Source organism: Leopardus geoffroyi, chromosome E1 (genome assembly GCF_018350155.1).
Source record: "Leopardus geoffroyi isolate Oge1 chromosome E1, O.geoffroyi_Oge1_pat1.0, whole genome shotgun sequence".
NCBI classification, from domain to species: Eukaryota; Metazoa; Chordata; class Mammalia; order Carnivora; family Felidae; genus Leopardus; species Leopardus geoffroyi.
This window is the reverse complement of record NC_059330.1, coordinates 36,322,395-36,348,524: the sequence shown is the minus strand read 5'-3', so window position 1 is coordinate 36,348,524 and position 26,130 is coordinate 36,322,395. Positions and strand designations below refer to the sequence as shown.

The following is a 26,130-nucleotide window of genomic DNA, read 5'->3' as shown; positions in this document are numbered from 1 at the left end:
CTCCATAAATGTATACTGGATACACTCAAATGCGGGAGTTTTTCACTCGCAGGCTCGGATTCCTTCCTCTTGGTCCTGTTGCACGCCGGGGGCAATGGCAGCCTGCCCTCCGTGGGTGAAGGTGCGGGGAGCAAGGATAAATGAGAGGTTTTCAGACAGTAAACGAGCCCTCAGCAAGTCGGCTCGTCTACTCGAAGCTCCCCCAAGGAAGCTGGATCCCCAATTCTATCCCACGGACACAACCGAGGGTCGCTCCCGCTAAGGGTGGGGAGAGGATCCTTCCTTCCTCCTCTTGTCACACTTGAAAATAAAATATTCCACGGCACTGGGCTCTCGGCCGCACCTCGACGTCCCGGCACGCCTCAGAGCCTCCTCCCACAAAGCGGGGGACCGACGCAGGCCCGTAGCCCTGGCGGAGCCGGCTCGCTCCCACCCCCTCTAGCCCTGGAGGACCGTGGGTGGACGCTCTTGCAGAACGCCTCTCGCTGGTCGGGCGGGGGTGGGCGGAGCCAGCGCCGCCCGGGCTGTGGAAGCGGAGGGTGGGGACACTCTGGCCCGGCTCTCGGTGGTGCGGGAGCGGGAGGGAGCAGCGGCCGCTCTGGTCGGCGGACGTGCTGCCGAGCAGTCCCGGAAGCGAAGCAGCGATGGCGGAGAGTCCAACTGAGGAGGCGGCGACGGCGACGGCGGGCGCCGGGGCGGCAGGCCCCGGGGCGAGCGGCGTCGCCGGTGTTGTTGGCGTTAGCGGCAGCGGGTTCGGGCCGCCTTTCCTGCCGGATGTGTGGGCGGCGGCGGCGGCAGCGGGCGGGGCCGGGGGGCCGGGGAGCGGCCTGGCTCCGCTGCCCGGGCTCCCGCCCTCGGCCGCTGCCCACGGGGCCGCGCTGCTTAGCCACTGGGACCCCACACTCAGCTCCGACTGGGACGGCGAGCGAACCGCGCCGCAGTGTCTACTTCGGATCAAGCGGTGAGCCGGGGTTTTTCCTCCCCCAGCCCCGAGCTCCGGGGCTCGACCTTCCCCGCCCCCGCTTTTACCCACTACCCCCCCCCCCCCCCGCCCCGCCGCCCGCTGCCTCCGCGCTTCCCTCGCGGCGGCCCAGCTCCAAGGCCCACGTCTTGCCAGCCCGGAACGTCGCGATCCAAGTCCCCTCTTCCCCCGCCCGCAGCTCCACACGTACCAAACCCCTCCTCGAGTGCCCAGGTCCGACCCCGCCCCTCGGCTCCCTCCCTTGAGCCCTTCGTCTCTGTGGCCCATACCCTCCCCCATACCTCCCGCCCGAAACCCGACCCTTTCGCGCTTCAGCAACACCCCCTCCCGTCTTCCGCGCCGCCTCTCTCCCCCCTTCCCCACCCCAGCCTCGCTAGATGCTGCCCGGAGGCCCCACCCATCGCCCCCCCCCCCCACCCCCGCGTCGTCTCCTCCGGAGCCCCGTTTGTAACACGGCTTGCTTTCCTTGGCTTCAGACTCGAGGCCAACGTTTCTTTTTATTCCCCATCTCTTCAGACCCTCTCCCCAAGTCTGGATCGCTTCTCTCACGTACCCGCAGTCTCCCCTTGAATCACTTCTGCAGAACCCCGAAGCTGTCCTCTCTCACACCTGTTCCAGGAAACGCACGCTTTCTAACCCCCCCCCCCCCCCCCGAGTCTCACTCTGGCTTGTAATATCCCACTCAAGACTTTCTTGTGTTTTTCCCTCTGGGTCATCTGGTTTACTTTTCTGAAGCAAATCCACCCTGCTCAAATATAGGAACAAAGGCCCAAGTCCTTTCTGTGCCTATTTCTTGGGTGACTGACCTTAGATCCTATCATTTAATAGATAATGTTTTTTTGCAAAAATGCTTGGCGTAGTGTTTACTGCATAGGAAAAGAGTAATGCTTTTTAGCTGCTTCTAATCCTGAGACCTGTTTCTTGATGACCAGCCTCTTCCTCTCCCCGTACCCCCCACTGCAGCCATCCTCCCCTGGGTAGTCCCATCCCCCACGCTCGGAGTCCCTTCCCGTGTCTCTACCTACCTTTCAAGGTGGTGATAAAATTGAGCAGCCCGCTGTGTGTGGAGTGTCTGGCCCAGTGCCTGACACATGCCAGCTCTATCCGGGTTGCCACCTCTAACTTCAGAACCTCAGCACCCCCCTCTCTACTCCTGTACAGGCTTCCATCCCTGACTTACCTGTGAGTTGCGCCAGTACCTTTTCCCCTCTGCTCTGTCACTTGTGTACCCTTGATGTCCCTATGTACCCTAGCAAGTCCCCAGGCTTTTCCCACCTAGAATGTCCTTTAGACCCTTGCTGACGGCTGATGCATTCTAGGTTGTGCAATACACCCTACAAATCCTCCCGTCTACAGCAGCCGCTGCGTGTCCTTCTCTCCTTCCCGGTGTGAGATTCTCGGCTATTTCAGAGGGTCCTCCTCCCCCTCCCGTTCCCCCCCCACTCCAGTCTGAAGAGATCTCTCCCCCCCCCCCTTGGACTCCTGGGCAGGGAGACCATTACTGCCCCTCGCTAGCTCACTTGCTTCCTACAGTCCCCTTGCCAACAACGGTCCACTGTATGGTTTACAGCATTCGTTTCTTAGTGGAGTTGGTGATGTCTCCCCAGCTACTGAGCACTCTTCATTTAGCATTCAGCGGTAGTACCTGGGAATCTCGGAGGTGGGGAGTGAATGAATTGCCCTGTGGGAGGAAGAGAGAGTAAATGGGATGTGGCTTTTCCAGGGTGACATCTGATGCCATTGGGATCTCTGATTTTTTTTTCCCCCTCCCCCTGAGGAAACAATGCCCTTTTGATAATAATTCCGCTCTCTGCTTGCCTGACGAGTACTCAGCTGAGGTTTCTCAGCCAGCGAGACAGTACAGACATTTGTGGTACCAAGCACCACTTTCTCAAACCCTGGCCTCATTGAGGTGATAACAACTGTTCTGCTCAAGGGATTCCCCTTTTTTCTCCTTTCCCTCACTCCCTTCCCCACCTCCTCTTGGTGTTATACAGGGATATCATGTCCATTTATAAGGAGCCTCCTCCAGGAATGTTCGTTGTTCCTGATACTGTTGACATGACTAAGGTATGTAACTCGGAAGGGGTTGGGGGCTACTGGGAAATTGGGCCCAGAAAGTTGGAAGAGCCTAAAAGATTATCCAGCCCACATCTCTGATTACAGAAATGAATAAATCGAGATCCCAAGAGAGTCCGTGGCTTGCCCAAGGTCACCCAGTGAGGTGGAGCAGAGACTTGAACAGGTGTCTTTTATTTGGGTGCCAGTCGGTCTGGCTTGGAAAATCCCTGTTGATGCCTCTTGTCCCAGCCTAACTATTGTCAGGACACTCTTTCACTCTCAAAAATGCTCCAGTTTGGCTGATAAATTATATGATCACCCTGTTCCTTTTAACTACCCAGTTCTTCCCCCATCCTGCCACTCTTGGCTTTTAAGTAAGGTGCTGTAAATCAGATGCGGAGAAGGTTGGGATGGGGCGAGCCTGAGTAAGCAGTTTATGCTTAAAGGGCCTTGTTCAGGCTCCTGTCCTTACTGGTTACCGTCGAATATCCGTTCCATCCCAAAGGCCATTCCTGTCTTGTCCTCCGCATAAACATGGAGGAAGCTTAAATTCCCTTGGCATGGATACCTAGGCCTCTCTGTCATTGAGTGCTCTACCCCGAGGAGTCAATGTTCACTTGATCTGATGTTGTGAAGAAATCAGATTTCCTAAATCGAGGAAACTCTCCGTAGTTTCACATTCCCTTACAGTTAAAAGTTCAGACGTTCTAGTGTTGGTATATCTATTTTTTTGTTTTGAATAGGTTTCCCTGTAAATTGATTTTTTTTCTTTTTATGTGGTTGGAAATGTTTTTCCTGGGACATCTTGTCCTCAGTCAAGTGTCACTGTTCCTATGCTAGTCCCCTGGGTCCCAGAACTGATGTCATGTTGATGCCATTTGAGCTTGTTATTCCAAATGACTGAGGGCAAAAAGATAATCCGGGGTGCCACCCGCGCAGAGTTGGGACTGAGGCATTGGATTGCAGGGCCTCTTTCGTCTTGCTGTTAAAATTCTGAGCAAACCTAAATGCCTAGGAGCCTTTGTAGAAAAAGAAATATAACGGGGTCCGTTCACCTTTTCCTCCTTTCAGGAGAGGAAAGCTCGTTCAAAGATTGTGGCCGGAGGAAAAGAGTTTAGCGTTCTGTTTTAAGTGTTGCCGATTTTTTTTTTTTTTTTCCCTTTTTAAACTAACCTACAGTATCGGGGAAATTTCTGGGGATGGTCTGATGGCTCCAAATGGACCCTGAGTTTTCCCCGTTACTCTGTGTGTCTTTGACCCAGCTGGAGGCTGCCTGAGCCACATCCTCCACAGTCGGTTTGATCCTATGCAGAGGAAGCGGACACCCTCGGCCTCCGTCACAGCCCCAGCCCTCAGCTCTGCGCTGTGACTGCCACTGGTGCCGTGGCCACCAATCCCTCTGCTCTTTTCCGTTCATCTTACACCCCCCACCCCCAGCTTTGTACCACGTGAACAGGGTGGAGTTGCCTCATAGGCATGTTTAACCTAGGCAGATCCAAACGGACGGACTCCGTGAAAACATGTATTCGTTTCTTAAAATCAAACACGCTAGGATAGTATTTTACAGATGCCTACTTTAACTCGCACAGCGGTGTTCCATCTGCATTTGTTATATCTAACACTGATCAGGGAGGCCCAAACAAAAAGCACGCCGCGAGGGAGTTTTCAGGGACCCTCGAGGGAGGGTGATTTTGACGCGATTCGATCTCCACCCTGGGCTCTAACCTTAGAACCGTAATCCCTGAGTAAGGCGCCCCTCTACCGGAGTGGGATTTCTCAGAATTCCAGACATAACTTCTCGGTATGAGTGAGGACAGGCTGTTCAGGCTGCACGGTGAGGATATGGAGGATGGATACCAGGTGAAGGTCCTGCCTCTGGTGTGGGTAGCAAGTGGAAGCCAGGAGGGGTTGGGATGGGACATCACCTCACAATTTTGAGATGGGGTTTTATTTTGCAGATTCATGCATTGATCACAGGCCCATTTGACACTCCTTATGAAGGGGGTTTCTTCCTGTTCGTGTTTCGGTGTCCGCCCGACTATCCCATCCACCCACCTCGGGTCAAACTGATGACAACGGGCAATAACACAGTGAGGTTTAACCCCAACTTCTACCGCAATGGGAAAGTCTGCTTGAGTATTCTAGGGTAAGAGGAGACTTCTAAGTGGCCAAGTTGGTTGTTAGCAAATAATTACTGCAGGCCAGCCTGTATCAACCAGGGTTCCTCGTCTGAAGCACGGAACACGGCAAATGACTGGAGTGACTGTTTCCTCAATTTTCCCCAGGATGATACACAACCATATATCATTCTAGGTACAAAAGAGAGAAGTTAATTTATGACCCACAACGGATGCTTCAGCGGAGCGATTTCTCCCTGAGCGCCAGCGGCACCTGGGAACTTGTGGCCCTGCAGATTCTGGGGTTCCACCCTAGACTTAGCACATCAGAAACTCCAGGGGTAGGGCCCAGCAGTCCGTGTCTTCCAAGCCCTCCAGGCGATGTCTGGCGCAGTCCAGCCTGAGAACCACTCCCTTAGGGCCTCAGGGCTTAACCTCTCTCCCCAACAGGTTGAGAAAGGCTGCGGGTCTGTGCCATGTAAGGTTGTGGGTGTCTCGTTTCTGAGTCTCTCAGTGAGTGGCTTTGGAGGCGGTGGTAGTGATGAACACGATTCTGATATGTTAACAGCTGAATGAAAAACGAGGTTGGAAATCACATCAGGTCAGAAACCAGCTCCAGGAACATTTTGAGTCTGGGTGCTACTGAGATTTTGCTCCGTGCAGTTCTCACTCGTTCCCTTTCATTGCCCTTTGGGGGTTACCAGTTCAGAGGGGAAACATCTTCTAATGTCTTCTGGATAGGTCTTTCTCGTGTGGGTGAATTTCCCTAGGGCAGAGAACAAGTACAGGTTGAAGTTGGGAAAGTTGCCCAAACCGGCGGTACTGTTTTCTCTCTTGTCCAGCAATGTCTGTCTTGTCCAGCATGTTTCCCAGTGTGCGTGGGGGAAATGGCAGCTGAATCAAACTGGAGATCAGGATTTTTTTTTTTTTTTTTCTTTAAATCTCTTCGATCCAGGGATGTGTTCTGTGATGGTGGCAGTGAGGAAGTCCTTCAAAAGAGGCTGCCCTTAAAGAGATCTTTGATGTTGTCAGGGTTTTTGTCTCTGCTGGAGGATAGCGGTATATATAGCCCACAGTGGTGAGGCACTCCGTTGTTTCCGTGTGACATTTGTGCGTGACAGCGTCTCTGTACGAAGTTCTCCGCTAGGCCAGGATAAAACTGTTTTGAACAAACAACAGCCCACAGTAGAAACAGGGGAAGTAAGATGGCAGGGTGAAAGTGGCAGAAACGGGTGGGTAGAAAAGGAGAAGCTACCTTGACATTGTGAACTTTCCCCATGAAGCGTCATAGGGTAGAAGATTGGCCAGTCAGCTTGAACAAGCCTGTCCTGGCTTAGGTTGTGTTCAGCCTCCAGATCAGGTGCCAGCTGAGCTAAGAAATGTCATGTCCAAGCTGCCTTCCTCCTCCGATACGCAGTCACGTATGTGGAGGAGAGGACCGGTCTTGTTCTGGATGCTTTGCAGCTCTATTATTTCAGACCCTCTGCAGTGTAGAAATGCCCCTTACCCCCTTCCTGTCCTTTGGCAGCCTTCTGTAGTCTTCAGAGAATTTGACGCTCTCTGGGGGCTGGATCCAGAATGGGATCCCTGATCAACCCCCCCCCCCCCCCCCCACCAATGTGGCCTCTAATCAGATGGCTCGGGGCCCCTCTGTGCCTGTATCTCCGCTTCTGTCTCCTCCTGACTCCTTCACCACCCTTAAATAAGGAAGCTCTGAGATCCACAGAGGTTAACATTTAGACTGTCTTTGAGGCTGTTTTCTTACCTTATTCCTTTCATTTTGATGAATGGAACCTTCCCTGGTTACTGTTTCTTTCTTAGGCCAATGAAAATCCCTCCAGAGTTATCTTGCTTGCTTTACCCTCTTTTCTTTTGTCCCACTTGATAAGAGGATTAGGCAGTTGACTGACTTCTGGGGAATGAGGGTGAGACAGGCTGGGAAATTCCAGAGCATTAATAGTGAAAGAGAAACGTTGAGTCACTGATGGTGCTGTGGTGTGGCCAGGCCCCAGGGTACTGGTGCGCTAGTCCGTGGCGGCCTTCGCGCTGGCCTCACCCGGCTACTCCCCTCTGCTGTGTTTTGCAGTACGTGGACCGGCCCTGCCTGGAGCCCAGCCCAGAGCATCTCCTCTGTGCTCATCTCTATCCAGTCCCTAATGACTGAGAACCCCTATCACAATGAGCCTGGCTTTGAGCAGGTAAGACCGGGGCGGGGCGCGGAACTGTGGGCAGAATACTGGGTTTGAAGAGATCAGAGAGGTCTGCTTCGGGGTCCTATTTGTTTGTCACCATAGGAGGAAAAGGGAGCTGGTTCGTGGGCCCCTTAAAAATGAATTTTTTTTCCTCGTAAGCCCTGATAACACCGTCAAGTTCTTGCCACGTGACTTGGGTGAATCTGCAACGTGGGGATGAGTGGAGTCATCCGGAAATTAATTCTAAGCCTGCTTTGGGGGCTGTTTTGCAGCCAGTGGGTTCTTCTGCACGTGTCCATTCTCCAGTACCCCCTTACGGTACTTCCTAGTGACTCCTACTCCCGGAGTTACCAGGTGCTGTTACCTAAAGAGCCACAGGAGCTGGTCATTAGCCAGGGCAAGCATTTTTTGGTCAAGGGACGCCTGGGGGGTTCGGTCGGTTAAGTGTCCCGACTCTTGATGTTGGCTCGGGTCGTGATCTCATGGTTCGTGGGTTCAAGCCCCGCATCGGGCTGCATCGGGCTGCATCAGGCTCTGCCTTGAGATTCTCCCACCCCACCTCCCTTCCTTCCTCCCTCTCTCTCTCTCTCTCTCTCTCTGTCTCTCTTTCCCTCTCTTGCTCTCCCCCTCCCCCACTCATGCGTGCACGCACTCTCCCAAAATAAATAAACCTTAAAAAAAAAAAAAAAAAGGAAAAAAAGAATATTTTAGTCAATGCTACCGAAGAGAAGGCAGAGGAAAGTCGTATTTTCCAAAGGTTTGCTATTTGCCAGCTACTGCCGAATTTTTATATATAGTATCTCATTTAATCTCTGTTCGGGGTAGATGTTGTTATCCCTACTGTCAGATGAGGTGTTGGTCACGTGGAGAGGTTGATTAACTTTCACAAAGACACCCAGATCGTGGTAGAACCCAGCATTTGCCTGGAACCCAGCGTTCTTCCATTGTTTAAAACTGCCTGCCAGCATTACTCATGAGTACAAGAAAAGAGTTCCAGTGATAATCCCCAAAGATTATAATTCTGTCTAGGTGATTAAAACAGTTAACTGAGTTTTAAACTGTTTGGAACAAAGGGAAGTACCTTTTAAGAATGAACAAAAGTTACTCCCAAAACCATCCTTTCCAAACAGTGTATTTGATTTCAGGCTTCGGTAGAAATGGAAAAGGGCCTTACTCACTAACCAAGGAGCTGATTTTAAGGTGTTTCCTTGTTTGGAAATTCAACAGAGGTGACTGATTCTTTTCTTCTTTTTTTTTTTTTTTTTTTTTAAGATTTCATTTTTAAGTAATCTCTGCACCCACTGTGGGGTTCCAACTCACAACCCTGAGATCAAGAGTCACACGCTCTGCTGACCGAGCCAGCCAGGCATCCTGTGACTTTTATTCTTAATACCCCGAAACATTCTCACTTCACAGCCCCCTGGTGTCCAGGTGGCTTTTTCACAGCTCCCCAGAAGGAAGGAAGTGCCCAGCTGATCCATTTCTTAAGTCTTTTTTATTTTTTTTTTTTATATACGTTTATTTATTTTTGATAGAGACAGAGCACAAGTGGGGGAGGGGCAGAGAGAGAGGGAGACACTTCATCCGAAGCAGGCTCCGGGCTCCGAGCTGTCAGCACAGAGCCCGACGTGGGGCTCAAACCCACAAACCGTGAGATCATGACCTGAGCCAAAGCTGGATGCTTCACCGACTGAGCCACCCAGGCGCCCCCATTTCTTAAGTCTTAAGGCTAAGCACCTTCTTTCTTAAGTGACTAAAATGGCTTAATGACAGGAAGAGTACCCTTGTTGGGCCCCACCCAACTTTGAAGATCTCGGAATCAGATGAGATCCACTGTCCTCATTTGTCTTCCCGGCTGTTTTCACGTGCTACTTGCTGTTTATCAAAGTAGTCACTGACAGTCCAGCGTCCCAAAGATAACGTATCACCAGAAAGAACATAATGCGGGTAAGAAAAGAACAGACCCACCAGGGGACGCCTGGGTGGCTCAGTCCGTTAAGTGTCCGACTCCCGATTTCGCCCCAGGTCCCTGATCTCATGGTTTGTGAGTTCGAGCCCCGCATCGGGCTCTGTGCTGACAGCGTGGAGCCTGCTTGGGGTTCAGAGAACTGACCTGCTGAGCGCCAGCTAGTAGTTTGCGTGGTGTTTGACAGGTGGGCACTACTACTAGGTGAATGGTCCCAAAAATAAAAAGTGTGCTCTCCTCAAAACGTTCAACACGCCCCACGGCACCCCTGTGATCTCACCGTGGTGCATTTTGGAAACCGTGGCAATGGGCCGAGGGTGTGTATCTCTTTCTTGTTCGTGCTGGGTTTTTTTTTTTTTTTTTTTAATTTTTTTTTTCAACGTTTATTTATTTTTGGGACAGAGAGAGACAGAGCATGAACGGGGGAGGGGCAGAGAGAGAGGGAGACACAGAATCGGAAACAGGCTCCAGGCTCTGAGCCATCAGCCCAGAGCCCGACGCGGGGCTCGGACTCACAGACCGCGAGATCGTGACCTGGCTGAAGTCGGACGCTTAACCGACTGCGCCACCCAGGCGCCCCTCGTGCTGGGTTTTTAATCAGAGGCCAGGGTTCTGATTGCCGGGCTGGTGGCAGGAGGAGCGTTGGAGAGTAAAGGAAGAGTTAACGAGGATGGAAAACTGTACCCCCTTCCGTCTATACCCGTGCGCTCATACCGGCTTTCTCCAAGTTGGAGTTTTCTTTTGGAAGATTCAAGTTCCCCTTCGATAGATTCATATTAGTTGGTGCAGTGATGGCGGATCCCTGCAGACCTGAAAAGGAGTTAACCGGGAAGCATCCTGGTGTCTATAGAGTTCTTCACTGAGACTCCTGATAAGTGTGCCTTTTTTGTCCCGCCACCATCCCTCCCGTTGGTTCTTTCCCACAGAATCGACCTCAGAGGCCTCTCGTTTCACCGTTAGGAAAACGGTGACGGTCCTAGGTTGCTGCTTACAGGTCGAGTGACCCGTAACGGAGGATGGGTATTGGCCCGCGTGGCGGGGGAGGTGAATGGTCCCAAAAATAAAAACTTGGTTGCTCTTCGAGGATCTGCCACCCAGCCGGAAAGGTGTTCTCTGGATTCGTCTGCGTGGGTCACGTGCCCCATGCTCATCGTGAAGTCTCCTCCTGTTGACTTTTCTCTTTGCCTAAATTTTGTACTTGGATACTCTGGTATCTGTTAACGTTGCAGGAGAGGCATCCAGGAGACAGCAAAAATTACAATGAATGTATTCGGCATGAGACCATCAGAGTGGCAGTCTGCGACATGATGGAAGGAAAGTGTCCCTGCCCTGAACCTTTACGGTATGTATGCGTCAGGAGAGTCAGTACCCACTTGGTACTCGGTGTTCTTTTTGGAGGTTTAGCTGGTTCGTACCTTTGAGAGTCTTCGGGGCAAAATCCAGCGTTGGGCACCAGGGGAGATACGGAAAAAGGAAAGATGTGGCTCGTGCCCGAGGGTTACTCGAGAGGAAGTTTGGAGAGCTTCTCTTTCCTGGGAGAGTGCCGAGCCTGCTGGGAAAGTATTAACAGTCACTCTCCTTGAATCATCCCTAAGGTAGGAGAGAAATCAGCCACGGGCCGTCGGCTGTTCCTTTTTCCATTTGCCACCGAAAGATTTCTGTAGGATGCCACACCCGGGCTCGGGAACTCTTACTTGGTTTGGCAGCGAGGCTAGATGACGAAGGGGGGAGCCCTCCCCCGCCGTGTTCCTCACGTCAGCTTCTCTGCCTCTTTTCCAGAGGGGTGATGGAGAAGTCCTTCCTGGAGTATTACGACTTCTATGAGGTGGCTTGCAAAGATCGGCTGCACCTTCAGGGCCAGACTATGCAGGTAACGCAGCCCCTGCCACTGACTCCAGACGCCTCCCCGCAGACCATGTAAGCCCCCCGCCCCGGCAAGGATAGCGCCCGCGGCTCTCAGAAGTCAGAGCCGAGAGCAGCTTGGTCCAGTTTGAGCGGCCGCGGCCCAGAGAGGAGACTGCCTTGCCTGAGACACACGGCATCCCTTCTCCGTTCTTGGCCTAAACGAGGCGCTCACGAGTAGAGTCCGAACCGTCCTGCTTGCTCGTCTGGAATGCCTTCCCTTCGTAGTAGTCTTTTCAAACGAGAGAGCTTTCTGCCTTCTGGGAATCTCCTCGATCACAAGGGCGAATCCCCTATTGGAGTTCGGTCCCTAGGTCAGAGGGGTGCTCAGAGAACGAGGCCGAGGGAAGCGTTGGATGTGTGGCGTTGTGGGTTGGAGGATTCCCGTGGCAAAAGATAGCAAGCCCTCGTGTAGTCTCTGCCTCTACCGGGGAAACGTACTTTCCACTTCCAATAAGAATGCAGCGCTTAGGGGCGCCTGGGTGGCTCAGTCGGTTAGGCTTCCGTCGGCTCAGGTCAAGATCTCTGGGTTCGTGAGATCGAGCCCCACGTCAGGCTCAGTGCTGACAGTGCGGAACCCGCTTGGGATTCCCTCTCTCTCTCTCCCTCCCTCCCCTCCTCATGCCCTCCCTCTCAAGTGCACTCTCTCACGTGCTCTCTCTCTTTCTTAAAATAAACTTTAAAACTCCTTTAAAAAAAAAAAAAAAGAATGCAGAGTTTAGACTTGTTTTCAAGAGGAGATTCTTACTAAACCAAATTGTAAATGGTCTCAAATATAAAAAAACCCGGTTGTTAAGAGGACGAGACTCCTGCTCTCCCGAGGACCAGGTCTTGTGTCTTTTGGGTCATTCACTGGCCATCTTGCTTTAGAATCCTGCTGACTTGGGTAAGTGGCTGGCGTGTCCTTGAGGTCCCTCCCCAGCTCTTTCTGAGCCATTTCCCCCGCCCGGTCCTCGCCACCAGCCGCAGGGGTGAATGTCTTCTTTCCTGCGCTGCTGCTTAGAAATGGCGGTGTCCCTTTCCTTCCTTCACGGACTTTCCACCCACCTGCCACGTGCAGACTCACAGGGCAGGCGCGCCTGGCTGGCTCAGTGGGTAGGATGTGCGACTCTTGATCTCAGGGTTGGAAGTTTGAGCCCCAGCGTTGGGTGTAGAGATTACTTGAACAAACAAAACGAAACAACCTCGGAGGGCAGGGGCGGCTCAGGGTTAACTTGTTTCCCAACCCCGTTTTTAGAGGACATGGGAGGTGCTTCCTCCCATGGTTTCAGGAACCCTTAGTGCTGGTATTTAAAAGCATTTCCATCGTTCACCCTGTGGAGGAAAAATAACTCGTGATGAGAGGAGAGGGAGGAGCAGCGTCTGGGGAGGAGGGAAGTGGGTGGCTGTGGAGCCCGGGATGAAAAAGGGAAGGTTTGAAAAATTGACCGCCTCGGAGGGAGTGTGGCGTCCAGCCTTGGCGGAGTGTAACCCTCGTAAGTGGCAACGCCCTGGAGCCCCGGGGACTGTGATCTGTGTTCCTGGCCCCTGACCCTGAGGGTGACGTCTGGGTAAGAGTGTGGAAGGCGTTTATGTGCGAGAAGCAGAACGTGAGGGGAAAACCGGCTGGCTTTTCGGGACTCTCGAGGAAGGCGGTCCCCTCGCCTGAACCCCGGCCCCGCTGCTTGCCCGCCCTGTTCTCTCTGTGGCATTTTAAATTCCTTTTGTTTTTGCCCTCCACTCCAACCATAGTTCTTCTTGAGACTCTCGGGACAGTGAACCCCTCTCTGCAGAGTGTTGGGAGATCTTTGATCTAGGATTGAGCTGGGTGGCCCTGGAGTCATGCCCAGAAACCTGGACAGGGAGGTGGTGACAGGTGTCCGTGGAAGAGTGCACGGGTGCTTAATCTGGAAGTCAGAGCTCCTGAGTTCTCGACCTGCCTGTGACGTTGGAAAAGCAAGTTCCCCTTTGCTGAGTGTGGGAAAGGAGGATCATTTTTCTCTCGTGTGGTTTTTGTGAAGTGAATTGAAAACCAACCCAGGCACGCTTCATGATTACGGTTCTGGTCTTCAATTTCTGTTCCTTATCTACCTCTCCTTTCCTCTGACCTCCCGCATAGTGGCTTGATTTCAGGGAACAAAAGTACATTTTCATGTTGGCCCCAGCCAGACCTGTCTGGGGTGGTTCACCTGCCATAACGTTCCTGAACTAGTCCTGTGTCATGTCGTCCGCTGTTGGCCCCTGTCGGTGCAACGCCCTCCTCCGTTCCCGGGACTCGGAAGCGGAGCGGGCGTCCTGCGTGGGCCCGGAGCTGCTGTCTCTAGGGTGAGCCGTCCAGACTTGAATCTTCCATCCCGCTTGTCTCCTTTCCCCCGCAGGACCCTTTTGGAGAGAAGCGTGGCCACTTTGACTACCAGTCCCTCTTGATGCGCCTGGGACTGATTCGTCAGAAAGTGCTGGAGAGGCTCCATAATGAGAACGCCGAAATGGACTCTGATAGCAGTTCGTCTGGGACAGAGACAGACCTGCACGGGAGCCTGAGGGTTTAGACCCTGCTCCCTTCTCCCCTTCCCCCACTCAAGAGTCCCAGCAAAGTCCCTTCCCCCCCACCCCAGGGACGGAGAGGCAGTGTGTATCTCCCTCCAGACGTGACGTCATCCTGCAAGATGGCAAGAACCGAGCAAGCTCGGATCCCAGGGTGTGGGAGCGGGGAGGCCGTTCCTGATCTGACCTCCCTGGCTCTCGAGCATCCGGGGCCACGTTCATCCCATAGCAGGGGCCCAGGTACCTATGCAGGAGCACCCGGGGCGAGGCCCTCTGGCAAAAACACGGCAACCGACACACCTCTCCACAGGGCCGGCTCCTTAGGGATAGGTGGGAGACAGGCTGTAATTCCGAGAGGGAGTGTGCCCACGCGACGTATGGGGTTATCTGGAAGGGAGCTTGGGGGGGGAGGGGCTGTCTGTGACACTTACGCAGTCTGGGTGGTTGTCTGTCTGTCTGTCCGCAGTCTCGAAGCAGGGCTTCCCAGCGCCCTTTTCCCCCCTGCCTCTCTTCTCCCACTACTTCCCATGGGCCAGCATAATTTTGTGTTTCCTAATTTATAGTCACTGTTCTAGACAGACCAAAGAGAAGGAACAGTGGTGGAGTCTAGGCTGCTGATCAGTAAGCTTTACCTAGCACCTGAGCACCTTTCTCCTCTGCCCCGCATTCCCGCGCCCCTTCCCGGATTGAAGACAGAAGGGGACTGGCACCGGGACCGAACCGCGTCTTGGTTAAAGGCCGCACGGGCACCCTGAGAGGCTGATTTTGTTCCCGCAATCACTGATTTGAGAAGTTCCCCACACAGCCAGCTGCTGTGTATATGGGATTGGAGCCACTACATAGAATAGTTTTCTTACAGATTTTCAAAAAGGCTAGTAGCCACGATGAGGGCACTTCTGAGGGCGGGGTGCGGCGGGGAGACTGATGCTCGTCCTGTTGTGTTTCCGTTTGGCTGTCCTTGTGTATTTTCACCCCAGCCCCTCCCACGCCACCCCCCCCCCCCCCCCCCCCCGCCTCAACTTCAATGCCCAGGAACCTGTGGGGAGCAAGGTAGCCAATGGCGGGGGGTGGGGGGTGGCTGGGACTCTGGGCTCCCCTTCTCGCCACTCCCCTCCCTCTCCCTCCCAGCTGCTCTGCCTCTGGCTCTAAGGGGTGTCCCCTGGCTGTGTCGCTTCTCTGTATCTAGCTACAGTGATTCTTTAGCCGGTTGGCTCGGAAAAATGGGCTTTAGGTGCCCTGTGGTACTGGGCGTTGAGGGAATCCAGCCTTCCCCTTTTTGGTGTGTTCGCCCCGCATTTTCCGGATTCTTCCTGTTAAGGCTCCCAGTGGGGTGTCGGTGACCCATGTGACGCAGGGCCTCAGGCAGCATCCAGCCACGTGGAAGGGAGAAGGGAGAGGAGACGGCGTACCTGCCCCGCCCGCTGCTGTGGAGGCGTCTGCCTGGGGGTCGTGGTGGGACTTCCCTGGGGGAGTTCCGGGGGTGGGGGGCACAAAGGAGAATGTCCTACTTGGGAGGGCAGGAAGCTGAGAAACTGGACAGGACGTGGGCTTGGGGAACGGAAGTTTATCTTGGATACCGAAGGCTGAGTCTCTTAACGAGACTCAAAAGAGGGACCCTGCTTCCCATTTCCCTCTTCCATTCCCAGAGCTAGCGCAGGGCTTAGAAGAATGCCCTTGGTCTGTTGGTCCAGTGGTCGTCTGTCATCCGTTTTAAGTGTTCCCACTTTCAAGTGACAATCCTCTCCTTGGCCCTGCCATGGGCAGAGCATGTCTGGCATACCGGCCCGACTTTTACGCCCTAATCTTGAGTTGAGGAAATATATGCACAGGAGTCAAAGAGATGTCTTTATATCTGACTGTACATAAATGAAGTTTTTTGTTTTTTGTTTTTTTTCTTTTTGGTGCAATAAAGTTTGTTTTGGCAGAAGGAGGAAGCGCCTGTGGGTGTGGGAGGGTTTGCGTGAAGGGAGCGTGGGTCTCCTCGACAACCACACCTCTCCCCTGGGTCTGGAACCGTCAGGGAGGAAGAAAGCGCTCAGTGAACTGTCGAAGCTGGAAGCTCCCGGCTACGTGACCTGGGTAGATGGATGCAGGGCTGCTGGTGACCAGTTTCCCGCCCACCAGAAGGAGAAGAGAGTTTCGTGAGCCCCCCTCGGGCCGCCAAGGAGAGGAGTGTCACCTCGGCCTCAGCCGCTTCCAGAGAGATACAGGTCCCACGAGGACGGGCAGGCCTCGAGTCTGGGCACCTGGGCTTGGCCCGAGTGTCCCCTGGTAAGGATAGGGTGTCCACGTTCGGGATAATCCAAACCACTGGGTTTTCTGTTTTCCGGCACTTAACCAGCCTTCAGGAGCCCAGCGTTCGGAGACCGTGGAGACGCTGCTTCGCGCAGCCTCCGCCCCACACCCCCGTCCTTACTGGGTAAAGGGAGGCGCAGAGGCTTTTCCTCCTGGCTGACCACGGGCGTGGGGAGAAACTTCACGAAATGCCGCCCCGTGCCGTGCGCAGCCAGGATACGGGAAAGTGAGGGGGTCTGGTGGGAGTGGACCTAGGCTCTGGCTTTTCTCTTTGCTTCTTCCGCCTGGTGGCCTCTGGGAGAGGACTTGGACCCTTCGCCTGAGACGTTAAGGAGACCTACTTACCCAAGTAAAGTTGTGAGGATTAGAGGGGGTTCGCAAATGGGGTAGGTGGGGTAGGTGCTCAGTAAACAATGCCCTTGCCGCCACTGAGGCTAGAGGGACCCGGTGAGCAACGGGAGAGGGAAAGCCACTAGGAAACGGGAGAACAACCACCGTGGAGGGCCACTGTCGGTCAGTTCCCCCAGATTCCACGGTTTCCTCTAACCACCACTTGACTTTGACCTCTGTTTCACACTCAGCCGTGTCTGTCAGAACCTGCAGGGCCTCAAGGAAGCTGGATGAGACCGGACGAGTGGCTATGACTTAACGGGTCCGTTAGGGTCTGCTGGTTTGAGATCAAAACATCTTTCTAGGGACCAGCTTTGAGCCAGCGGGCTGTGATTTATGCCTCAGGGCTAGAGAGAGACTAGGCTGTCGAGCCAGGAGGCGGACAGCCTTCGTTCTAGACCCAGCTTTGCTGTGAGCTTGGAAGACCGGCCCGTAGAGGTCCTTCCCTCCGTGCTCGCTGTTCTGTGTGACTCGGGTCCTCCTTACTGGATAAATGAGGTTTTCTCCACTAAAGATGCTACGGGAAGGCACTTTAAGAAAAAACAAGCCAATGGGTGAAGCGTACAGAGGGCGCAAGAAAACTTGGAACTCTTTCTTCTTGAAAGAACACAGAGACAAAAGCAAAGTTGTTCGGGTTTTATTCGCCAACCGCTCTCCCCTCCTCTCCCTGCCAGCTGCTGGGCCCCCACCCCCCGGGCGCTCCCAGAGTCAGGGGAGGGCTTCTCTGGCCTCCTCGGCTGTAATCTCCTGGGAGTAGAGGTCCGTGAAAAGAGCGGGCAGCCAGTAGTGGGCCTCCCCGGGGGCCTGTAGGTCCAGCCAGGCCAGCCCTTCCTTCAGCAGATGTTCCTGGAGGGAACGGGGAGGAAGAATCCTCTGGGACAAGGGAGCCCCCGTAGGGTAGACTGACAACCCCCCACACCTGTTTCGGCTCCAGTGGGGTTTTCAGGCTACATCTACACGAGTGCCTTCCCGTGTTTACACAATGGGAGCCACCGTGCTTAGTTCCGCGTCCGTTACCTTAAGGGTAAACCTTTAGGGAGAAGTTAACGAAAGGGCTGTGTTAGCTGAGAATGGACTCCCCATTCCTACAGCTGGAAAGAGGCCCAAGCGGGGCTGGTTGTGCCCCATGGCATTAAATAGATGTTTCTGTTACCCTGCTTTCCAGAAAAAAAGGAGATCTAGTTTAACTGCCAGGATGAGGAGGAAGGTATTGAAGGCCAGGGTTTACAGTCTCCTGCTCCTTCTCCGTAACATCGGCCTCTCGTTAGCGCCACGAAATCTGTATCTATAGAACTGTAACTACAACATGCAATGTAACAGAATATGATCGTGGATGTGTCATTAAGTAGTTCACAACCCCCTCACTCTGTATTAACAGCGTTACTTCTGATACAAGCTACTGATACAAACTACGTGAATGGTCTGACCAGGCTCTACAGGCTGGGAGACAGGAGGGGGAGTGTGGGGGGGGGGGGGCTCGCCTGCCGCAGTCAGGAGCCTGCCTCAGTTGTACCTCTCAGGGCCACCCTCAGAGACGTGGGGTCACTTCTGTGGGCCTTCAAGGCAAGAGGCCAGCGGAGCGAGGCTAGGTCCTGCCCGTGTGCTGCCTGTCCGCCCTCCTCCTCCCATCTGGGGCCCATCTTTTCTGGGCCCTTCCAAAACTCACATACCAGCACTTGCCGCGCTCGCTCGGTCTCCCATTTAAGACTGGCTTTGATATCGCTGACGGTCACGTAGCCATTTTTCTGAAGGAAGGAGGGATGGGGAGTCAGGGAACAGCGTGCTTTCCCTAAGAGCCCAGCATCCGCCCAGGAACAACGGGTTTACCCACACGGGACAAAGAAGTGCCCTTGGGCGAAGCCTATGAGAGCACAGAAAAATAATGTTTAGAAGTCCCAGCAAAGAGAGAGAGAAGCAACTTTCAGGGTGACGAGGTGTGTGTGTGTGGGGGGGGGGGGTGGGTGAGTCTTAAAAAGTGGGGTCCCTGGTACTAAAACATTAGACTTTGTCAGGGAACTTTGGAGTATGATCTGATTCAGGACAATGAACGGACAGGAAGGGACGGTGACCATTCCCCAGGGAGAAAAGCCCCCTCCTTCTTGAGTTTTGTTCGGGGGTATAGATTTAAGAAACCCGAACCCCTCTTTCCTAAAGCCATGGTAAGGATTTGGGGCGGGGGGGGGGGGGGGGGGGAACGTGCTGAGGAACAGGGGGAACGGTAAACAAGATTACACATTTGTTCTGCGGAATCGACACCCAGTTTTAAGAAGACCTCAAAGAACCCGTCTACCCAAGAAAATACAGTTCGTTGTCTGCATGTCCGCCTATTCCGCTAGACTGTAAGCTCCCGCAGAGCAGGAACCACGTGGTACCCGTCGTTCTGCGCCCCGCAGCCTGGCCCGGTGCTTGGCACTGTAGCTGCTCAATAAACGTCTTCTAAAGAAGCTCAGGTCTGACTGGTGCATCCGCTAGACAGTCTGGGCAGAAGACCCCCCCACCTCCCCGCCCCGCCCCCCTGCCCCCCACCCCGCCCCGCGGCTCCAGAAGCCCCGCCCAGGCCGCCCCGCCCACACACGTGCGAGCCCTGGCCCTTCGCGAGGCCCACGGTACCTCCGCCAGCTGCAGCACCACCGTGTGGTCCATATTGAGCTCAGCCGGAACAGACTGAATGAGGTAGGTGCCACCCACGGGGATGATGCCAAAGCCGGTGCCGAGCGCCTTCAGCTTCTTGATGGCCCTGATAAGGTCGTCTCTGAGGGGAGGAAACGCTGCTGAAACACCTTGGGCCGGGCGGACCTGGCAACGACGCACTTCCGGCTCGGCCCTGGGCAGGACGACCCGACAGAAGACCCAAGAGGGCGGGCGACGTTCAGTGACATTAGCGAAGAGGCGGGGTCAAAGGGCACCAAATGGTGCCGCTGCCAGTCAAGGGAGACGGTGCCCGGCGATCAGCCCGCGCACTCAGCAGACCATCCTAACTCCAGACAGAGGTCAAAAATACGCCTACGGGGGCCCGTGAGGAAATGTGAACGAAGGAGCTAAAGGCAGGGGACAGCAGGGAGCGGCGTGGACTGCGGCCAAGTGCAAAACGCTTCTCCATTTTAGAGGGCCACCCGGCTGATTACTGCCATGTGGCTTTTCCCTAGTTCCCCACTAACTCAAACCAGGGAAAAAGAAAACCCGCAACATGGTGGGTTCGTATACCCAGCCCACATACTGACAGCATTTCTTCCCAGCCCACATACTGACAGCATTTCTTTTTGTTTGTTTAAAACTTTTCTCACCCTGAGGTCCCACAGAGAGGCTGGTGAACCAGATCAATCTATCTCCCCCCATCTTCTGGCCCCCACCCCTCTCCCCAGCCTTTCTCTGTGCGGGCGCGCTAGCTTCCTGCACCCCAAGTAATCCAGAGTCTACACAGCCCCAAGTTAAAAAAAAAAAAAAAAAAAAGGCAACAATACATTACATAGACATGAAAAAAATAAATAAATGATGCTTAGAAGGAAATACACCGGAACGTTGGCAGTTGTAATCTCTCGGTGGAGAAGTTACAGGTGGTTTTTGGTTTTTTATATCTGTGCACTTTTGGCATTCTAAAAAAACATGTTGGAATAAAATGATTCCTAAAGAAGCCCAGACATACGAGCCGTAAAGAGAAAAGATTTCATGTGATTTCTAGAAAGGCTTTTCTACACTCCAAGGGACTGGAAGGCACGACCTACTGGCTGACATCCTGTGCGAATTTGCCCCTTCCTTTTAACACCTGCTGATGTAGTTCCTCCAGAGTTATCAGACCTGTTGGAGGGGACAGGAAAGCAGATGAAGTCCGCTACACCAAACCAATTAAAAAAAGCAAAGGCAGCAGCATCTCCGAAAAGCTACAAACGCTCGCGCAACGTCGAGGCTGTTATCTATTTACGGCCAGTGATTTCTAACTGGGTCTAAGCTCGCTTGCTTTCTTGACTTCAACACAGCCCATTCGATGCGCTCATTAAGAGGACGCCGCTGGAGGCCCATTTTGGAGGTCACGTTTTGGGGAGCACAGAAACTCGGCATCACCCTTCTTTCCTGGGAGTGGCAGGGCAGACCTAGAGTTCCTCGTGATAAAGTCATAACCCAGACACGTTGTGTATCAGGGGAGAAGGCCTTAGCTCCTACCTCCCTACTGTTTTCTATACTAACCAGGGGCTGGACCTCCCCGGGCAAAGGTCTCTAGAGAACAGAGACAATCATCCAGGCCATTCCATTTACCCCTGGTCATGGAGACCTGGTATAGATTCAAGGGCATGAAGCGGCTGAGACGCTTCAGAAGACCAAACAGTTTCTCGAGATCTCACTGGTCTGCAGACTGAAGGCTGGAAAAGCTCATCTTTCAGGGTTCTCTCTCTCTCTCTCAGGGAAGCCCAAAGCCCAGTCAAGAGACTTCGCCACACTCACCTCCATTCCGGTGCTTCAGGGCCAGGCACACTTCGATGATCTGAACACCCAGCTCATAATAGAAATCTCCCACGCCTAGCATCTCAGACCAAAATCCTTTTCCAGCTAAAAGACAGAAAGCCAACAGTCTAGGTCATATGTGAGCCTATGTCCATAGTTTCTTTCAAAGCTAGATTAAAACATCTATCCTTGGGCGCCTGGGTGGCTCGGTCGGTTAAGCGTCCGACTTCGGCTCAGGTCATGATCTCCCTGTACGTGAGTTCGAGCCCCGCGTCGGGCTCTGTGCTGACCGCCCAGAGCCTGGAGCCTGTTTCAGATTCTGTGTCTCCCTCTCTCTCTGCTCCTCCCCTGTTCATGCTCTGTCTCTCTCTGTCTCAAAAATAAATAAACGTTAAAAAAAATTAAAAGAAAAAAAAAAAACAAAAACATCTATCCTGCAGGAAGCCTGTCCTGCCTAGCCTAACTCCTTGTGCTCCATTTACTACTCAGGGTCCCCAAACAGTTGAACTCTTGGAAATTCCTGCTAAAAAACAGGCTCAGACAGGGGCGCCTGGGTGGCGCAGTCGGTTAAGCGTCTGACTTCAGCCAGGTCACGATCTCGCGGTCCGGGAGTTCGAGCCCCGCGTCAGGCTCTGGGCTGATGGCTCAGAGCCTGGAGCCTGTTTCCGATTCTGTGTCTCCCTCTCTCTCTGCCCCTCCCCCATTCATGCTCTGTCTCTCTCTGTCCCAAAAATAAATAAACGTTGAAAAAAAAAATTAAAAAAAAAAAAAAAAAAAAACAGGCTCAGACAGTTGTAAAGGGTGGGCCTTATAAAAGGCATTTCCGTTTGGCTAAGTGGCTCCAGGATACTATGAAACTGAGTTTTCCTTTCCCAAAGCATACAGGGAAATATAATGGGACAAGGCTAAGAAAAAAGAATATGCAGGGGTGCCTGGGTGGCTCAGTCGGTTGAGCGACCGACTTCGGCTCGGGTCACAATCTCACGGTTTGCGGGTTCGAGCCCCGCGTCGGGCTGTCTGCTGATAGCTCGGAGCGTGGAGCCTGCTTCGGATTCTGTGTCTCCTCCTCTCTCTGCCCCTCCCCTGCTCATGCTCTGTCTCTCTCTGTCTCTCAATAATAAATAAACGTTAAAAAAAAAACAATATGCAGACCGGGCATTCAAAAATCCATTGAAGGCCATAGTTTATGGAGTAAAAAATGCAGGCTATAGATTAGTAATTATAGCATAATCCAATATGTTAAAAAAAAAAAAAAGTTTATAAATATTATGTATGTGTCCAGCAAGATAACCTTAGACTGTTAATATGTATCCCTGCAATTAGGGGACAGGATCAGGAGACTTCTATTTTCTGTTTTTCTCTTTTCTCCTTCGTTGACCGACTGCATAATTACGTGCTACTTTCATTAAAATGAAATTCTTTTTTTTTTTTTAATGTTTTATTTATTTTTGAGAGAGAGCGAGTAGGGGAGGGGCAGAGAGAGGAGACACAGAATCTGAAGCAGGCTCCAGGCTCTGAGCGGTCAGCTCAGAGCCCGATGCGGGGCTCGAACCCACAAACCATGAGATCATGACCTGAACCGAAGTCGGTCGCTCAACCGACTGAGCCACCCAGGCGCCCCCGAAATTCTTTTTTAATAGGGGAAAAAAACCATTAAAAAATTCCACTGTAGATCATCCAAGGGGAGGTCAGGCACACTGGCTACCAGCCTACTCTCCAGCCTCTCCAGCTTTCCCATCAAAGCGGGCCTTCAGCCACCCTGCCAGGCCCACACCAAAGACTACATCCTCTGGCTCTCCCTGCAGGCCCTTCTAGAAGATGCCCTGACAACAGTGATGACAAGGAGATGCGCTCCTGTCCCTAGGAGAATACCACACCCCAACTGTCAACTCCTTACAGGCCAGAGGATCCACCCCGATGGTGGCGCACATGTCCTGGAACTGCACCCGGAATTCCGGATTCTTCCGGATCTCCTGCTTATGCTTGCTGGCAAATTCCTCCAGGTTGGTCTTGAACATGTCCAACTGCTTTGACATCTGTAGGGTGAACAAGGAGGAGGTTAGGGGCAGCCCAGCTAAGTGATAGATGTCAAAAATAAGTTCCTGGCCCAGTGGCAGGGCAAAGGCTAAAATAACCCATTTCCTCCAGGCCTACTATTATGCTGTTTCTTATTCCCCCTTTCTTTTAAAAAAAAATTTTTTTTTTTTAATGTTTATTCATTTTTGAGAGAGAGAGAGAGAGAGAGAGAGAGAGAGAGACCGAAGAGGGGAAGGGCAGAGAGGGAGACACAGTATCCGAAGCAGGCTCCGAGCTGTCAGGACAGAACGCGATGCAGGGCTCGAACTCACGAACCGTGATCATGACCTGAGCGGCAGTCAGATGCTCAACCGACTGAGCCACCCAGGCGCCCCTTGTTCCTTCTCTATTTATCCCTAACTCTCCTTCATGGTTCTGCTGTCAGCTGACTAGGATGCTATGTTTCCTCAATTCTAAAACACACATTTTGGGGGACGCCTGGCTCGCTCTGTCAGTGGAGCACATAACTCTTGATCTCAGGGTTGTGAGTTTGAGCCCCACATTGGGTGGAGTTTACTTAACAATAAAATGTTTTAGGGGCGCCCGGGTGGCTCAGTCGGTTGAGCGTCCAACTTCAGCTCAGGTCATGATCTCACGGTTCGTGAGCTCGAGCCCCGCGTCGGGCTCTGTGCTGACAGCTCGGAGCCTGGAGCCTGCTTCAGATTTTGTGTCTTCCTCTCTCTCTGCCCCATCCCCACTCATGCTCTCTCTCTCTGTCTTAAAAATAAATAAAAAAAACATTAAAAAAAATATTTTAGGGGCGCCTGGGTGGCTCAGTCAGTTAAGCGGCCGACTTCAGCTCAGGTCATGATCTCGCGGTTCACGGGTTCGAGCCCCATGTCGGGCTCTGCACTGACAGCTCAGAGCCTGGAGCCTGCTTCAGATTCTGTGTCTCCTTCTCTCTCTGCCCCTCCCCCACTCACCCTCTGTCTCTCAAAAATAAATTAAAAAAAAAATTAAAATTTTTAAAAATAAATCAAATAAGATATTTTAAAAAGAAACATAAATAAAAAATAAAACACATTTTTCCCCCCACGTGTTCCTGTTCTAAAGACAGGATGCCTCTAACAATCAGTGGCACATCTAATGTAGTGCCTTCTTTTTGTTTTTCCCACAGAAACTGTCATTACATTGAAGGTGCACCTCATAATCCATTTTGTCTTAAAAATGAAGGGGGGGGGTGGAATTGCCTGAGTGGCTCAGTCCATCAAACATCTGACTCTTGATTTCAGCTCAGCTCATGATCTCATGGTTCCTGAGATCGAGCCCTGCAGGGAGGAACCTGCTTGGGATCCTCTCTCTCCCTCTCTCTCCCTCATGAGTACTCGCAAGCTTGCTCTCTCTCCCTCTCTAAATAAGCTTTTAAAAACGAGGGAATGCAGCATTCAGAGAGAGGGAAATCTCCAGCCACTGACAGAAAGGCTGAATAGGAGAAAATGAATTAGGTGCGCAGTGACTATTTAATCTTTCAGTCATGGACCTTCTTGGAATCAACTCCAAAAAAAAAGAATCCCTAAGGGAGGGGTGGGGGCCTACCAGACTGCATTCCAAAGCTACGGTGCTAATGATCTGGGGATTTTCTGACTCATGGCTGTGACTCCTTCCCTTTCTCTAATTAACAAAGCCTACTTTCTACCTGCCGGGAGAGTAACCGCTCCTGGCCCAACAACTCCTCACTTGCTACATATTAGAAACATTATAATCACCATTTCCATTTGATTCCCGTATCTCATCTCCCTTATGAGTGGGAGCTTTTGAAGAGCACAGGCTGTGTCTCTTTCCTCAGTTCAAGGACCCCCATTTCCTTGCTTAACTGCTTCCTCCTCTCCTTCCCCAGTCGTCATAACTGAGTAAACTCGGGGCATGGACAGAAAAGGGAAGTGTTAGAAAAGGAAACCGCAGGCTCCGCACCCCATCACTGACACATACTTCTGGAAGGGACAGTGGTGGTGCCGGATGGCACAGAGTAAGCAATATTTTCATGTTATCCCCCGGCACGTCAAGTGAAAGCCTCCAAAGATCTAAGTCAAACGGCTCTACCAACTACTACCCAGGTAACCTTGGACAAATCCCCTGAATGTCCTCAATTCTAAACTGGGAAGAACAGAGCTCTCTCCCGATAGGACTGTCAGGATGAATGAACAAGACAGGGTCGAGAAAAAACGGGCACGTGCATGGGATGATGAAAGCATGTAATCATTCAAAGATGTCAGCTATCACTGTCATTAGCAAGTCGGCAAATGGTCTGAGCAGTCCAGAAACCAAGATGTGCCTAAGAGTCGAGTTTTAGTTTGATCCGAACAACCTCGGGGCACCCCGGTGGCTCAGTCGGTCAAGCCTCCGACTTCAGCTCAGGTCACGACCTCGGGGGTTCTTGAGTTCAGCCCCCCCCCGCGGGAGGCTGTGTGCTGACAGCTCAGAGCCTGGAGCCTGCTTCGGATTCTGGGTCTCCCTCTCTCTCTGTTCCTCCCCGCTCACACTCTCTCTCAAAAATAAATAAAGATTTCAAAATGTTAATCCACACAATATAGTTTACATCAAAGGCGTCCTGTCCACCCGGTCGGGTCTCCCTTCCTGCCTGGAGTCCTCCAACCGACTCACCTGGGCCAGCTGGTCCTCAGCCAAGACAGTTCCTCGCTCCTTGTACTTGGCCTGTCAGACAAAGAGACCGGCGTGAGTTGAGAGTGGGCCCTGGGGGCTCCCACTTGTACTGCCCCGGCTGAAGTATGAAAAGAGGAGGGTGTCTTTTAAATGGTGTTTCTTAGGGAGAGGGATGAGGAAGAACAGTAGACGACTGGTCTGTAGCCAAATTTGGGGACGCGGGGGGAAAGGGCTGGTGGACCCGGGGATGCTGACATTCCAACCCACCGGAAGCTGAAGAGTCTCAGTTCCCCGGGACCCGAGCAGCCTGCTGTCAGACTGCGATGGGGGGCGATTTGAGGGTACAGAGCTCTCCGCTCCAAGACTTCAGTCTCTGTCGGGTCGGGGGTGGCTGTGGGTCGGCCTTCGTCCCCTCACCTCGGCCAGCTTCTTCTTGGCGATGGCGCCGGCTCCCACCCCGCGGCGATGCATCCCAGCCCCGGGCCCGCGGGCCGCCCCGCTGCCGGGACCCCGGGTCTCCGCGTCCCGGGATCCGCCGCCGGCTCCCGACGCGGAAGCGCGGGCCGCGCGTCATCTCCGCGCGCCGGA

At 53.0% G+C, this 26,130-nt stretch overlaps 2 protein-coding genes across 4 annotated transcripts; one reads left to right on the top strand and one right to left on the bottom strand.

Moving 5' to 3' along the window:
* The first annotated feature begins 517 nt into the window (after positions 1–517).
* UBE2Z (ubiquitin conjugating enzyme E2 Z) lies at positions 518–15,670 on the top strand. Its single transcript, XM_045488511.1, has 7 exons — positions 518–961; positions 2,980–3,052; positions 5,002–5,189; positions 7,247–7,358; positions 10,548–10,660; positions 11,098–11,188; positions 13,578–15,670. The coding sequence occupies exons 1-7, from the start codon at positions 645–647 to the stop codon at positions 13,746–13,748; spliced, it is 1,065 nt and encodes a 354-aa protein (XP_045344467.1). The 5' UTR covers positions 518–644; the 3' UTR covers positions 13,749–15,670.
* A 1,379-nt stretch (positions 15,671–17,049) lies between these two features.
* SNF8 (SNF8 subunit of ESCRT-II) lies at positions 17,050–26,115 on the bottom strand. 3 transcript variants are annotated; one of them, XM_045488512.1, is made up of 8 exons: positions 25,960–26,115; positions 25,543–25,593; positions 22,763–22,901; positions 20,866–20,970; positions 20,151–20,223; positions 19,039–19,180; positions 18,099–18,173; positions 17,050–17,274 (listed from the first exon to the last, which is right to left on the bottom strand). In XM_045488512.1, the coding sequence occupies exons 1-8, from the start codon at positions 26,011–26,013 to the stop codon at positions 17,137–17,139; spliced, it is 777 nt and encodes a 258-aa protein (XP_045344468.1). In that variant the 5' UTR covers positions 26,014–26,115; the 3' UTR covers positions 17,050–17,136. The 3 variants fall into 3 exon arrangements, with proteins under 3 accessions (XP_045344468.1, XP_045344469.1, XP_045344470.1); XM_045488513.1 differs by lacking the exon at positions 25,960–26,115 and adding an exon at positions 25,810–25,950; XM_045488514.1 differs by lacking the exons at positions 17,050–17,274; positions 18,099–18,173 and adding an exon at positions 18,183–18,289.
* Positions 26,116–26,130: the final 15 nt, after the last annotated feature.

Excerpts from the sequence above, each read along its gene's own strand:
- UBE2Z (XM_045488511.1), top strand. The coding sequence starts at position 645 with ATGGCGGAGAGTCCAACTGAGGAGGCGGCGACGGCGACGGCGGGCGCC. Across the intron at positions 7,359-10,547 it reads ATGAGCCTGGCTTTGAGCAG|GAGAGGCATCCAGGAGACAG; the intron begins GTAAGACCGGGG and ends TTAACGTTGCAG. Across the intron at positions 10,661-11,097 it reads CCCTGCCCTGAACCTTTACG|AGGGGTGATGGAGAAGTCCT; the intron begins GTATGTATGCGT and ends CCTCTTTTCCAG.
- SNF8 (XM_045488512.1), bottom strand. The coding sequence starts at position 26,013 with ATGCATCGCCGCGGGGTGGGAGCCGGCGCCATCGCCAAGAAGAAGCTG. Across the intron at positions 22,902-25,542 it reads CTGAGGACCAGCTGGCCCAG|ATGTCAAAGCAGTTGGACAT; the intron begins GTGAGTCGGTTG and ends TTCACCCTACAG. Across the intron at positions 19,181-20,150 it reads TTCGCACAGGATGTCAGCCA|AGACGACCTTATCAGGGCCA; the intron begins GTAGGTCGTGCC and ends TCCTCCCCTCAG.